This window comes from Botryllus schlosseri, chromosome 15 (genome assembly GCF_051294905.1).
Source record: "Botryllus schlosseri isolate E-star chromosome 15, Bs_hap1, whole genome shotgun sequence".
In the NCBI taxonomy this organism is placed as follows: Eukaryota; Metazoa; Chordata; class Ascidiacea; order Stolidobranchia; family Styelidae; genus Botryllus; species Botryllus schlosseri.
In genome coordinates, this window is record NC_137250.1 from 22287271 (window position 1) to 22301690 (window position 14420).

The 14420-nt window shown below is 40.0% G+C and overlaps 1 protein-coding gene across 2 annotated transcripts; it reads right to left on the minus strand.

The window, feature by feature from the left end:
- Positions 1-26: 26 nt before the first annotated feature.
- Positions 27-12675, minus strand: LOC145458104 (uncharacterized). Of its 2 annotated transcripts, XM_080336425.1 has the most exons (5): positions 12560-12675; positions 9046-9235; positions 4349-8051; positions 1512-1710; positions 27-258 (listed from the first exon to the last, which is right to left on the minus strand). In XM_080336425.1, the coding sequence occupies exons 1-3, from the start codon at positions 12612-12614 to the stop codon at positions 7925-7927; spliced, it is 372 nt and encodes a 123-aa protein (XP_080192551.1). In that variant the 5' UTR covers positions 12615-12675; the 3' UTR covers positions 27-258; positions 1512-1710; positions 4349-7924. The 2 variants fall into 2 exon arrangements, with proteins under 2 accessions (XP_080192551.1, XP_080192549.1); XM_080336423.1 differs by lacking the exons at positions 9046-9235; positions 12560-12675 and having other exon boundaries at positions 4349-4482.
- Positions 12676-14420: the final 1745 nt, after the last annotated feature.

Here is a 14420-nt window from a genome sequence, read left to right on the forward strand (position 1 = left end):
ATTAACGTTCACTGCCAAAGCCACACTGATGTGAAAAACAGTTTATTTTATTCATACTAATAGATGCACCCGATTAAATTGTGATATTGAGAGAAATCAACACGCCTGGTCGCCGCGTCTCGCGCTAGAGTCTAGAATGACCGCCCACAGGAAACACATTTTTTGTTTTTCATGCAAAACAGGCATATCAATCCGATCGGGAAGAAAAGTATGCAGCAACAGATCCCGCAGCACGAAAAACTTTCACCGATGAAGCCCCTGAAATACAAATAACAGAATATTTTGGAATCGCGATTTTGACGGTAATTTGACGTGCCCGGAATTAAAATCTTGGCCCGGAATTGATCAACTAGAAATTTTTCTGGGTCAAATTGAATTTTCGAAGTATTGGTGATGATTCAAAGTCATTACATTTCGCTAGCTGTGTGAAAGACAGATTGATTGGCCATTTATCAAATATACATGCAAAATGCCGTTGTATCGCTCACGCACAGGTAGAACTGCTAATAAAATACGTGAGCCGAAATAGAAGATCGAACACGAAGCCTTTAGAAGTTGAAACAAATTGATATGGTACAGTTCACTACCAATCTACACATCCGTGAGAATATAAACGCATAAAAACATTCATCCAATTCAACTCATACAAAAGGGTTGGTTGAGGTGAACACTGCGTAATGTATGTACTGAGTCGTCTAAGAAAGGGAGATACATTGCTATTCGATAAATTTACTGCTAGTACATGAACGCAAGCTGTGATCATTTCGTTTGTGGTCAATTTATTTGTGATGTGACAATGGAGGATCAGTGAAACGTACAATCCGTGAATGACTGGTTGCTCTCACAAGTCACACTGGCGTGTCGCGAACAATACAAACTTAAACAAGATACAGTAATTTAACCGACAACACATATTTCATGACTTGAAATTGACTCCTAAATTTTGCTTCGAGTCACGAGTCAATCCACATTTCTAAAGCGCCGAGTCAAGTCAAGTCAAGTCATTTTTGCACAGCGACTCGATTCAAGTCATGTCAAGCAAAAAGTTTACTCGAGTCATCCCAACAATGATTGAATTATGTTCCTAAATCAAGCTCAGTTCATATCAAATCAGAACTCATTCCGACAAGCGCGAGAATGGCAAATGTCTGTGTAGCATGCTGGGCTCGTCTCGCGCTATACCGTTCTCCTGTAGCATTTTCAGAAAAAAACAGAACTTAGGTTATAATTATAATAACAGTATAGAAATATTTCACACATTAGATAACCTGCATTACCTGCATGCCGTGCTACAAGTCGACAGCTATTACGGAATAATAATGAAGAATATCGGCCTAGTGGAAATGACCAGTGTCGCCGAAAAACACAATGAATAAGACTAAACAACAAAAACCTGCATTTCACTTCAATCAGACAACTGCCCGGGATTTCTCGTCTACCAACTATCAGAAAAAGCGACGCGCGCCGGATTCGAACCCGGGACTTCTCTCAATTCAATGCATCGAACTCACCCACATCTCGGGCAACTCCCGGGACTGAATTGAGTCGTTGCCGCCCCTTGCGCCACTACCACTGTCGTGTTGTTGTGAACCGGTGCCGGCGGGGCACTTTGTATGATGGTCTGGTGGAAATTGTTGGTCGCTGGCGGAGGTGGAGCATTTTGTATGATAGGCTGGCCGACCGTGCTGTACACCGGTGCACTGGGTTGAACTGTGTTTAATCAGACAAGAGAATTCTTCACAATATTACTGAATGCTAATAACTGGGGTAGTGGTTCTCCACGGTGTGACGCGGCACAGTAGTGTGACATTTACGCCTCGTACGGGTGCCGCGACAGATTTCGTCGAAATTCTGGAATTATGCGCACAATAATTCTAGTTTATAGCAAACGATCAACAATCTAAATAGGACTGGATGTGAAGTTTGTACATTTGACAAATCAAAATTGCCGTCATGCCCGCAATCAATAGCTAAAAATTCTGAACCTCACACTGAAGCATGGAAATTTTTTCTCCCGCCTTGCACTATAGAATTGTAAAAAAGAGTGTTTGAGACCAAAGCTGCGACTTCGATGTCAAATGATACCATTCGTAGACGTATTTGTGACAAGTCAGCAGATAAAGAAAATGCAGTAATTTCTTCTTTGAAGCCGACCAAAGCCTACTTGAGTGCTCCGAAAGTGCACGACTGTGGGTGCTGCCAAGTATTCTGGCAGTTGCAGGAGCCGTAAGCCAAAACATTTCAGAACCACCGTGCTGCCGCTAACTATTTTTCATTTTCAAAGGGTGCCGTGAGGTCAAAAAGCTCGAGAACCACTGAACCAGGGTGATTATTGATATTTCAAATAAGTAAAAATTTTGTCAAAATTGTAGCGCTAGGTCAAAAAATTGTCAAAATTCTTTACATGAAGTCAGATTTTTTTGCTAACTTCATTTCGTTGGTGTTGTAGAGGTCGCACAGTCGGACTCGCTAGTAATCTATGTTAACGGGAGATGTCGAGCATGTACAATTGTACATCGTACGTGTGAGTTCGCTAACACGAGGAAGCTGATCCCATTAATGTATTATCGGCATCGGTGCATGTACCTAATAAATTGATGCTACCTCGGTAAATTCGAAATCAATCAGGCGGGCGGCTGGCTGGCTGCGCGCCTGCTTAATAGTATCGTAATTTTGTCACCATATACAAGCGACTATTGATCGCTTGCGAGTCGGCTCATTTTTCAATTCTGAGGTATTTTGACGTCATCACTTTGTGACGTCATCGATCCCGCATACCTACGCAAAATTAGAGTTCAGCTCTTATGATTCTTATATATATATTGTTGTTGCTCAAAACTTGGTGGTCGTGTCATCGGATTGTTCGGAGGAAATGCAAACGTGATACGAATTGCGTGATTATAAATGAGCTTTTAAATCAGGGGTGTCCAACTCAACTTGGGTCGCGGGCCGGATTCAAACATTTTGATCGCTCGCGGGCCGCACCAGTCAAATGATTCCAAAATGTTACCTTAAATTTAAACTGTCGTTTTTCACTGGAATGCTATATTATCAAAGCAGTGCATAATAGTAATATATACATTATATTGCATAGGCCTATCCTAAATAAGGCCAATGCTTACGATGATGTTACTCACAAACAGCTGAATAGACAAAACCACCATGATCGGCCGATTGAATACAGCTATAAACCACAATAACAGGATAGCTCTATAACGACGATACAAGTTGGCATGTTTCTATGCTCCTCCCTTTGTTTTAGTCGTGACACGAAGTTGACCCCGCATTTTCGTTGTGAGGTAGGCCTATCCAAGAGATTTTACTGTAAACGTGGGCGTCAGAATTTATTTCAGGGTTTTAAAATCACGATTCGGGTTTCTCTGGAGAGCAAGGCTTGGGCCCTTTGGATCATAATACGGTATTCAGCGTTGCGACCAAATATATTTGAATTGTATTCTTCGTGTAACTATTATCTGATTCATGTACCTTACATATAACGTTTTCGTATTGGTGTTTTCGCCTCTTGATCATTATCATCGAATTCTCCCTAATGGTACCTAGAGTGAAACCGCAACAATGCTGTCGGATGGCTTTGATGTGGCTATGTGGTTATCAACAGTGAACAAGTTCGACATTTGCTGTCTTGGGGGGTTATTTATACTGGAAGTATTTCTTACATAAAATCTCAACATTTTATTAGAAATGTGCTGGATAATACAAGGTTTTTTGCATTTGCTCAAAATTGCTTTGCGGGTCGGACTAAATCGTCTGGCGGGCCGGACGCGGCCCGCGGGCCGTGTGTTTGACACTCTTGTTTTAAATATTGAAAATAGAATTGGGATTTCTGTAATCGCAGTTTATTTCTCGTCAGAGATCAGAAAGACAATGAATATTAGAAAACTACATTGTGATACAGGCGCTGCCATGTCTCCTAGTCTCTTTGATCAATGACTGCATCGTGCAATTCAAGATTTCGCACCGGCCTAATCGAATTTGAGAGTGATATTGGTGGCTGGCGAGACATCAACTTAAATTTGAGAATTTTGAAAAGGGATGCGAGCCCCTAACCCTCAATACGTCACTGTATTAACCTATCAAAAACATGTTTATAATCCACAAGAATAATCATACTTCTCGTGCTGAATATTTAATAACACGTTGCTGCAATATTGATAAATAAGGCACAAAAATAAAAAATTTCGCAAAGAGTCATATCTTATGTCCAAAAGAGCCATATATGGCTCGCGAGCCATAGGTTCCCGACCACTGTCCTATACGAACGTAAAGCGCAAGAGACTATCTTACACAGACCACCTTACTTGCTTGTTAAATACGGTATTGATCTTACCTGGAGCAGGAGCGTATGGTGGAGGTTCATATTTCGGCGGGTAGTCTGACATTCTAAGTATAGCTCGAATTAAATCCTGTAAATAACATCAATATGTGGACTGTGCAGATGTTGAATCAGGTTACAAAAATCTGCTGATCAAATACTAGCATGTAGTTCACTCCGTTCTAAACATAAAGTGGTCTCAAATTAGAAACAAGCTTGAAAAGAATTTGGCTGCAGCCATCATCTTCATGAAACCACAATTTAAAACTTTACGTGAAATCTGGAAGTGGATTCTACAAAATAATCTAAAATGAAAGTAAACTGGTGAGGTTTATGTAGTGTACTGACCTTTCGAGGAAAGATTGGGTAAGCTATACAAAGACTAAAGTGCTTCAAAGCTTTCTAGGTTTTTGTCAATTAAAATTCGGTTACAATCAACTAAGGAATCAAGACATGCACTTCCGAGCACAGACATAAGCAACTGGGGTACGCACAGAATGAACAGAGTAATCAGCGCTCAAGTGCCTCGAGAAATCACCACAGATTATCCTGACGACTCCAATGACACGAATTTCCCCGCCCAGAAGCCACGCATTGCTACTATCCAAGCGGCATTCACTAACTACCAATCTGTGTATTCGCTGATGTTTTCCTCCGTTTCAAATTCTAGCTATGGCAAGTCTCCAAACTTCCCCTAGATCGGGCCCTCAGTAAATATCAATGCTCTCCTTCTGTAGATTATCATGTTACTAAGGCCTGTACCAAATCGAGGCTGGCAAACAGTCACATTAATTTGGCGAAGCAGATGCCGTTGTTTGTTATATTTTTCACAAGCGACTCACTATTCATAAGGTTTCATCGCCGTTCATCCTACAACCAATATTCATGTCCGCATCATTTTTACGTTGTTTCCTTGTCATATATATTCTAAATGGTTACTATATGTGTATGTGTGTGATTTAATATATATGTTCACGTAATAAACCATAACCTGCATCAAATACTCTGACGACCGACGAATGACTCTGGCCTCTGGCGCAGCATCGACAAAGGTGCGCAAAGCGCACTACAAAGATAAGAGGATTTACTATTTTCCAATCCAAGTCCAAATGCAAATCCAGCGTAGTTCCATATATTCGATCCAAATCCGACCATACTCATCAACTTCGTTTCATTTCCAATCCACATCCAAATCCATGCTCATCCCTGATGCACTGGCAATAATTCTGTAAATTCCCAGATACACAGCTGTCGATGTTCCGCCCCGCATACATTTGTGGGTTCTCAGACATCGTTGTTCGTATGGAATCATTTTTCTATGTGTTTCGCCAATACGCCCAAGACAAAGAGTATACCGTCAAAATATTTCAAATTCATATTGACGCCCGTCTGTCTATTCATATCCTATATTATCCGGGAATACGGGTGTTAGGAGCAGGTATCCAAAGTCCAAACCGTACCGGTTGCTGTCAGACGCAACATACAAGGCGGATATAGCACGCGAATACCTTTTGTGAGCTTGTCACCTTTTAATATGTGGCCGCTAATATAATATAGCTGGATTCTAAACATCTGAACCAGGTTTTCTGACGTCTATCGTAGCTTAGTCAATTCGCGAGAGGCTTTCTTGAATATCCGGCTTCAAGTAACCGTGATCGTTAACAATTATGATGACCACGACGGCAATAAGCAATAAACTGCTGACAAGTTTTGCATTTGTCCAAAACTTGACGTATCATCACATCAGAATTTGCATTGATAGCGGAACCGAATCTCGCTTGATCGAAAAACTTTAATCTGTCATTGCTATTGTAGATTTTCCAGGATTTGTTGAATTTGTTTACCATATTCATTAATACTGAACTGTTTGGATCATTAACATTGATTAATGCGGATTTTCAGCCATTGAAGGGATGTCTCCATTGACTTTTTTAATGACTTATCTCGAGTTAGTATCGCATAATGACATGACTTTACTCGGATTTGACGTACAAGAAATGGTGGACTCTGGACTCGGACACATATGTTGATTGTTCATGTCAATAAATTTGCTACTCCTGAGTCTACCAGCCGCACTAGAATCGGCCACGTCATCAATTGCAATCTTTTGTTTTTTGGATTCAGTCTACGTTTTCGATATGGTTAATCCCGTTAGCAGTAACATCGCAGGCAAAACAGCTTCGGCATGACTGGCCATCCCATGACTGCCGTCAGAATGGCTTCGTCTTGCATTACACTATAACTACAGCCGGCTTGCATAAATCTGTTCAATAAGTATCGTATGTGCGGAACTACGCGCTGTTGAATATCTGTGTGTCATGCATGCATGCACTTTCGGCAATACGCCATAAATGAGGACCCATAATTGGCGATTGTTTTAGAATAAGGATGTAGCCTACTTTACGCGCTGTTTCGGTAGCCGGTCATTGAATTCAAATCTATTCCACCGAAATCCTACATGGATTTGGATGACAGATGACAGGGCTAAAATGTAGCCAGAACACACAACCTTTAAGACACAAATATTCAACAGTCATAGTTGAAATTTTGCCTATCTAAAGGTTTTGTTTGTACAGTTAGAACCATTTCTGGGAATTACGTTCACTTTTTCTGGAGTCAGCAACTACTGAATAGCGCGTGGCACGAAGAACGATTTCAAATTGAATAAAACTGCCATAAATACTCTACTCATTTCGATTTACGAAATAATTTTAAGTCCTCCTTGGAGCTTCGAATCTGGTTTGGAAAATTTTTTCCACCCAACAAAATTCTTCGCAGTCATGTTAATTTTTTGGAATGTGCTTCGCGGTCCCAGAGAATCGTCTTGTTGACCCTAAAATGACACAGGACCCCGCAGTTGGAGAACCGTTGATGTATAATGTCTCGTCTCGAGTGCAATGACTCGGGTACAAGTAGGGTTGCATTTGAATAAAACGGTGTTTTTAAAACATTTTGTTTAAAACATGTTTTAAACAGTGTTTTTTTTTAAGTTGTAAAATTATGCCATAATTGTGTGAATACTTTACAAAAAACATGTTGTATCAGCCTACGGACAATTACCACCCGATATAGCCGACGTATATCGATATGGGATGGTTGGAATCCTCCAAATAGTCGGCTCAACAGCAATATATATATTTCGTCAAAGGAGCTATATTTACCCGATTTTTTTTTTATTGTCAATGCATATCCACTATGACGTTACAATTGAATATTTGTGACGTCATGATTTGAAAAAAAAAACATAAAAAACAATAAAAAACATGTTTTAAATTAGGGCCTTGTTTTAAGTAGCCTATGTTTGTTTTAAATTGATTTTTGTTTCAAATGCAACCCTAGGTACAAGCCGAATCAATCCAAAATGCGACTCAAGCCGCGTTCATGTTCATTATTCAAACAAATGGTGATTCCCGCGTCTCTATCTAATTACAATTCCAGGTGTTAGATTGCTTATCTGGAATTCAATGCATATCAACCTTTATTCCGAAAATCCATTTGCTCAATGATTAAATGTCATTAAATCGTTTCACAACGAGTCGATTGCTGTTACTCCTATAGTCGCAATGGCTCACATAACGCACTTCACGCGATCTAGAATTTTTTTCCACACGAATCACACTGTCTGTCTTTCATCAGGAACAAGCACAGTAATCCGAATGGAAAAAAGAGAATGCAAAGAGTGATCCCACAGCACGAGAATTTTTCATTGATGTAGCCCCTGAAATTCAGAAATTGGAATAGGTTGGATTCACGTATATGTGATGGTCAAAGTAGTCACAGTTGGTTCTCAAGTAGCTTCTCGGGCAGGAGGTCACCAATCTTTTTGCAACCAAGAGGTACTTCTTGGGTACTCCCGCCGTTTACCCATACCAGACGGAATTTCCGCTTTGATATTCATAGCACTGGGCAGGAATCACACTGCGGTAAAACTTCTAAAAGAGTCTTTTAAATCAAAACATCCCATTTCAAGTAGCTAGCCACTAAGAATTTTTTGAGAAATTATGAATTACTTTGCACCATGTTAACATAAATAAATTATTCAACAACAGTCAACTCAAATTTTAAAATAAATCATGTCACACTTTAGACCGGACATCATGTTATCTGTTCTTCCTATATTAGTCCGTTGGAAGCCTGGCATTGCATGCTATTAACCAATGCGATGTACTCTGGTATGTAACTTGACGCTGCAACTCTGAGTGAGTGTTACAGATGTGCATTATTGGTGAGGCGTGTCATCATTTTGAGTATTTATATATATGTATTGTCATTTGTAAGTTACATGTTAGTGTGAATTACACAAGAATAGCTAAATAAATAAATCTATATATTTAAAAGCTCACTGTTAGTAATCTGTCGAATATTGGTAAATGCTGCTATTCGATCTATTTTTAGAACAGGCTGGCGGGCTACTCATCTGGTCCTCCCGGGCTACCTGGGGCTCGAGGGCACCGCGTTGGTGACTCCTGCTCTAGGACTATAAGTAGAATTGTAAATTATACTCGAAGTAATTCGTTAACGGCCAGCTCTGAGTAAAAGTGCAGCTCTGATTCATTCAAGTAATTTTGTCGTGTGACCATGTTATTTGAAGAGGCTGTTGGAGGTACAGAACTTCAACAATTTACAATAATATATAGAACTATAGTATTGAAACAATTCGAACATTTTCGTCATATAACAGAGCATTCATCATATTATTATTTTCGACTTACCCGCATCTTGGACAGCTGCCTGCTCTGAATTGAACCGTTGCCGTAGCGGCCGGTTGCGCCATCACTACTGTCGTATTGTTCTGTGGCGGTGGAGGCGGGGCGCTTTGTATGATGGTCTGATGGAAGTTGTTGGTCGGTGGCGGAGGTGCCGCATTTTGTACGAAGGTCTGGTTGAAATTGCTGGGCTGAACTGTGAAACTATGCTTAATCGGACAATAGTTTTCAACAATATTACTTAATGCTGATAACGTATTACTCGCGCGATTTTTTGACATGTCAAAAAAAAGTCAAAATTTTGTCAAAATTGTGACGTTCGGTCAAACAATTGTCAAAATTGCTTACAAAGTCAGAGTTTTGTTGCATCCTGCATTTCGTCTTAATCGTAGATGTATGGCAAGGATCGGCAACCTACGGCCCGCCACGCGAAATCGTCCGGCCCGCGGCATCATAATTAGTTGTTGAGTTTCAAACTTCAGTGCCAGCACTGTTTAGAAAAATTGTGGCATTGCTAAGATATAAGTAGGCCTACGTTGTACTACTCTGTTGGTACGACATAAAACCGATGCGTAGGCGGAATACTGATATTATACCATACCAAGTGCAGTGCAATATTGTCTGCAGAGTTAACGATAGTTGCCAAGAACAGTGCTCTTCAACCGAGTGCGTACACCCAATCGTGTACCATATATTTTAACGGGTGTATCATGTGCCACTCTGATGGGTTGTAGGCCTACCAGATATCGCATTTCATTCGGGTGATGACTAGCTATCACAACAATGAATTTGCTACTGACTGATATTTCAGAAGGGGTCGACTGGATGTAGAATACGGTATAATGCTCCAAGTGTACGCACTACGCAGCTTGTAAATTACATACTATTAGACATGTCATTAATGGCTCCACTTGTTTGTAGTATTTGTGTTGTTTTCCGACTGCAATGTCATTTACACCAGGCCGATATTCCTTATTTTGATTCTGTAGATATGCCGACTTGTAGCACGGCCTACTAATTTAATTACTGAATTTTCCGAAATTCGTTCTCTACGAAATAAATTCAGGCTATTCAGTACTTCGTTTGCTGTAAAAGTTATTACCATACCCACAGAATTTCAAAATGATCTTATTGAAATGCAATTCAGTGACGAATTGAAGGAAAAATTCCGTACAAAGAGCATATCGCTACTTGACCTTTACAAAAAGTACATCCTTGAAAGTGGTCTTTATCCCAGCTTGACCACTGACCAGCCATGCAAAAGAAACGAAGAGCAAACTAAGATCGCGCATTTCCGACGCCCATTTAGAAAATGTTCTGGTTCTTGCATCATCTGACTTGGTACCAGATGTAAAAAAAAACTTTCAAAAAGCAACCAGCATCAAGTTTCACAATAATGCTGTGTTGTTGTGTGAATATGCATTTGCTCTTTTTGTGATTGGTATGGTTGAGATTGAGCAATGTAGCGTAATATACTGAAGTGAGTATGAATTGTAGTATGAGAAGTCCGGCCCGCCTATGAGTTGTGCCTTTGATATTTGGCCCGCGACCACCAAAAGGTTGCCGACCCCTGATGTATGCACTGTCGGTGAACTTATAATTTTATATTTTACATATTGCAGCCTACTTTAGAGGCCTACCGTTGTAGACGGCCCATTGTCTGCTCATTGTCGATCATACACGGTCACATCAAGCTGATACATGATTAAATCGTATACATTATATTGCGGATCATTGGCGCTCTATTCCACCAATACATTAATTCGCAAACAAGTAAATTGGCAAAAATATGATGATTGCCAGATTGAACACAGGTATAAACTGCTATAACGGTGGCGTTAGCGACGATATAAGTTGACGTATTTCCATGCTCCTTTTACGTTAGGCGCGGTCATGCGTATGCATTGTGAGGAATACTAGAGATTTAACTGAAAAGGCGGACCTTGGTATTTCGCTCATAATTAGTAATCACTAGGGCGATTTTTTTTTACCTAAAAAACGGAAGATTTTGACCTAAAAAATCTAAATTCTGACCTCACGTTGACCTCTAAATTTTGACCAAATTTTGACCTCACGTATGCAAATCAGGTGTTTTCGCACATAATGTTAAAATTGTACTACTTATCTTCATTTCTGGTTGGAACTGTCTGTCCTTACAAAGTAGATTGGCCTGAAAGAACGTTTTGGCTCAAAAACTGATAAATTTTTACATGAAAAAACTAGTATTTTAACGAAATCTGGCCCTATGAAGAATTGCAGTAGTTACATTACGTATTATGGTGGAATAATTAAAATTTGCTGTAGTACAACGAAAGATACTTTCCTACATTCTCTGGTAGAAAGTGTTTGTTTTGTTTGTTTGTTTTGTGGTATTCATGGTGTTTGTCAACTACTATGGTCATTTACACCAGGCCGATATACTTCATTATTTTCCATAACTGCCAACATATAGCACGGCCCACCTCTAGGCTTTTTTGTAAGACACCGCTTACGCGGATGAGGTGGCGAGGAGGAGCCTAGGTAAACCTCCAACACTTAGCTATCGGAATTATGAAGTCGACCTCGGTCGGAATCGAACCCACACCCATTGGTGTTGCAGCCCCGCTGCGCTATCTCGGGTAGAAAGTGTCTGTCCTTACTAAGTAGCTTGTCAAGAATGGAGAAAGAACGTTCAACAGCAGCAGTTGTTAGCTGACAACACTGAAGTTGTGTGCACACTGCTTGCTGGCGATGCACCGTGTTGCTTCATTCTGACAATGTTTTCTATATCACAATTTTTCAGCTTGCGCTTCTTGATGTAAGAACCATGCAATGCCCAAGCAGTCTTGCTTCAGTTAGGATATTGCGGTACGTTGACCATAAAACCATGTCACTATTTGTTTTATTTGACCGTTTATGATTTACAGTGAGCAGACGATGGGCCGTTTACAACGGTAGGCCTATAAAGTAGGCTACAGGCTGTAAATTATCAAGTGATAAGTTCACAGACAGCGCAAAATCTACGATACAAACTAAATGTAGAGGTCGAAAAATGTTTGATTTTGTAAACAATTTTGACAAATTTTGACCTAACGCTACAATTTTTACCTAATTTTGACTTTTTTTGACATGTCAAAAAAAAAATCGCCCTAGTAATCATCATTCCGGTTGCAATTTGCATGCAATGGTTTCACATTGGCGTTTTCGCAGCTATGAATAACTATTTTTCAGTCTGTTTTCCAAAACATTCTGAACTCAATGTGCTTTCTTGGAATCTGGTAGCGATGGCCTATTGACATGTTCGACATTTGCTGCATTGTGATATTATTTACAGGAGAGTATTTAATAAAGGTCAGCGTTTCTTAGAAATGTGTTGGATAATAATATATAAGCATTTTCCATTCACTCAAAACTGGTACGGGGGCCAGATGAGATCAATTGGGGGTCATATGTTTGAAACGCCTGATTTCGAGGTGTGCACCATTCATCCGTCATATGCTACTTTCCTTTCTAGCGAAGTATGGCTATGTTTTGATCTTACCTGGAGGTGGAGGGGGTGCATATGCAGGTTGCTGATATTGTGGGTAGACTGACATCTTAAGACTATCTACCGTACTCAAATGTTATTCCTGTAAATATCAGAACGTATTTTCTTAATATCTGATCTCCTCCTCGAATGTCATCAGGTATAATATATAATACGATGAACTATACCAAGAGTGACCACTGCACAGTACTCCACCCTTGTGCTTAAAAGGCGACATCCGGTCTGGCTGGATTATAATATAGTCTACCAATATAGCCGTCAAATCAAACACCAAACTCACACATTTACAAATTGTGCATTGTACTCTTTAGCCATTATAAGAATAGTAAGCACGCCAATATATAGCATCAAAGTTATAGGCTACTTAGAAGTAGGCCTGCTGTACTCTTTTTCCAAGACACGCGGACTGCTGGGTGACCGGGCTTTTCGAACAACAGCCAAACATTCGCTAGTTAACATGCCGTCGTTCAGCATAATCTGACGACATGTTTGCTGACCAGTGACCATGACGTCGACAGCTAGATCATTCTAGCTGTCTAATTATGGAGCTTAGAGCTTGATGCCGGTAGTTCTAATCTAATTTGTGATATGTTTCTATGCTGTCATTTTAATTGTAATCTATTTTCTGGTTTTTCCGAAAATGCTACTGGAGAGCTGTATTGTGCGAAATGAGCCAAGCCTGCTGTACAGACATTTGCTATTCTAGGGTTACCATGACTCCTCTTTTAAGAGGATTTGTCCTCTTTTTTGACTTTTTTGAAAGTGTCCTCGGAGGACTTTTTTGAGATTTTGTCCCACTTTTGAGAATGTAGGTCATATTTATAGCAAAATGCGACTGGAATGCCGTAAATCAGCTACGAAGTGACGCTCCGGCGCCGGGTATTTAGGTATTTTTTTGTTTAGTCAACCACCTGACAATGTGGAGGCAAAAACGGTATTTTGGGCGCTGAGAGGGAAAGCTGAACTGTTTTTATTCTACGACCACAAAGTGGGAAAAATTTACCCTTTTTTTGAGAATTTTTCTCAAGTTTTGCAAGTCTGAAAATTCTGAAAAAGTGTCTTCTTTTCAGATTTCCAAAATATGGTAACCTTATGCTATTATCATGCTTATGATAATGAGAGGAAGAGAGAGAGGGAGAGAGAGAGAGAGAGTTCTTCTATTACAGCCACCATGATATACAGTTGTAAATAACCACAACCATAAGTACTAAAATGAGAATTTTGCCAAACATATATTACATGTATAGACAGGGAGACTCGATATCACCAAAGTCTCCAAGGCCGGAGTCACCCGAGCATATTTGGAAGTAATAATAATCCATTTCCTCCCTCAGTCAAGTATATACGAACAACGAGTAAGGAAACGAAAACAAAAGTAAGCAAAAGAGAACTCTGATTTCATATGAAGGATCCGTGGACCCCTTGGGAGGCACGAAGCACAAAATCAGGGGGTACGAGATGCATTGAGGAGTTAGGCCTATGTGCTATATCTAGAGCACAAAATTATTTATGAATCAACTAACAGTGGAATATTTCTAGGCTGATTTATCCAACTCAAAAATTTTCTTCGCGCTGTGCGTGATTTCATGTCAATAGTCCTTTCGATTTTACCATAGGTACCATCAGAAGTTGGGTTGTTCATGGACAGGATTGCGGGAAATTTCGTTTAAGGTTAAGGGGGTATAATATTTTGAAATTTTTCCTGAATACTTTTCAAGAGTTGCCGGAAAATGCGAATTTTATGAGTGCGCCTCTGCACCTGTCTGCGGTCTCTCTCGTTCACCGAAGCGATGTTATTGTGATTATCCAAGACCTATATTTTATTTATGTAGTATTATATCTTTCTTTGAGATGA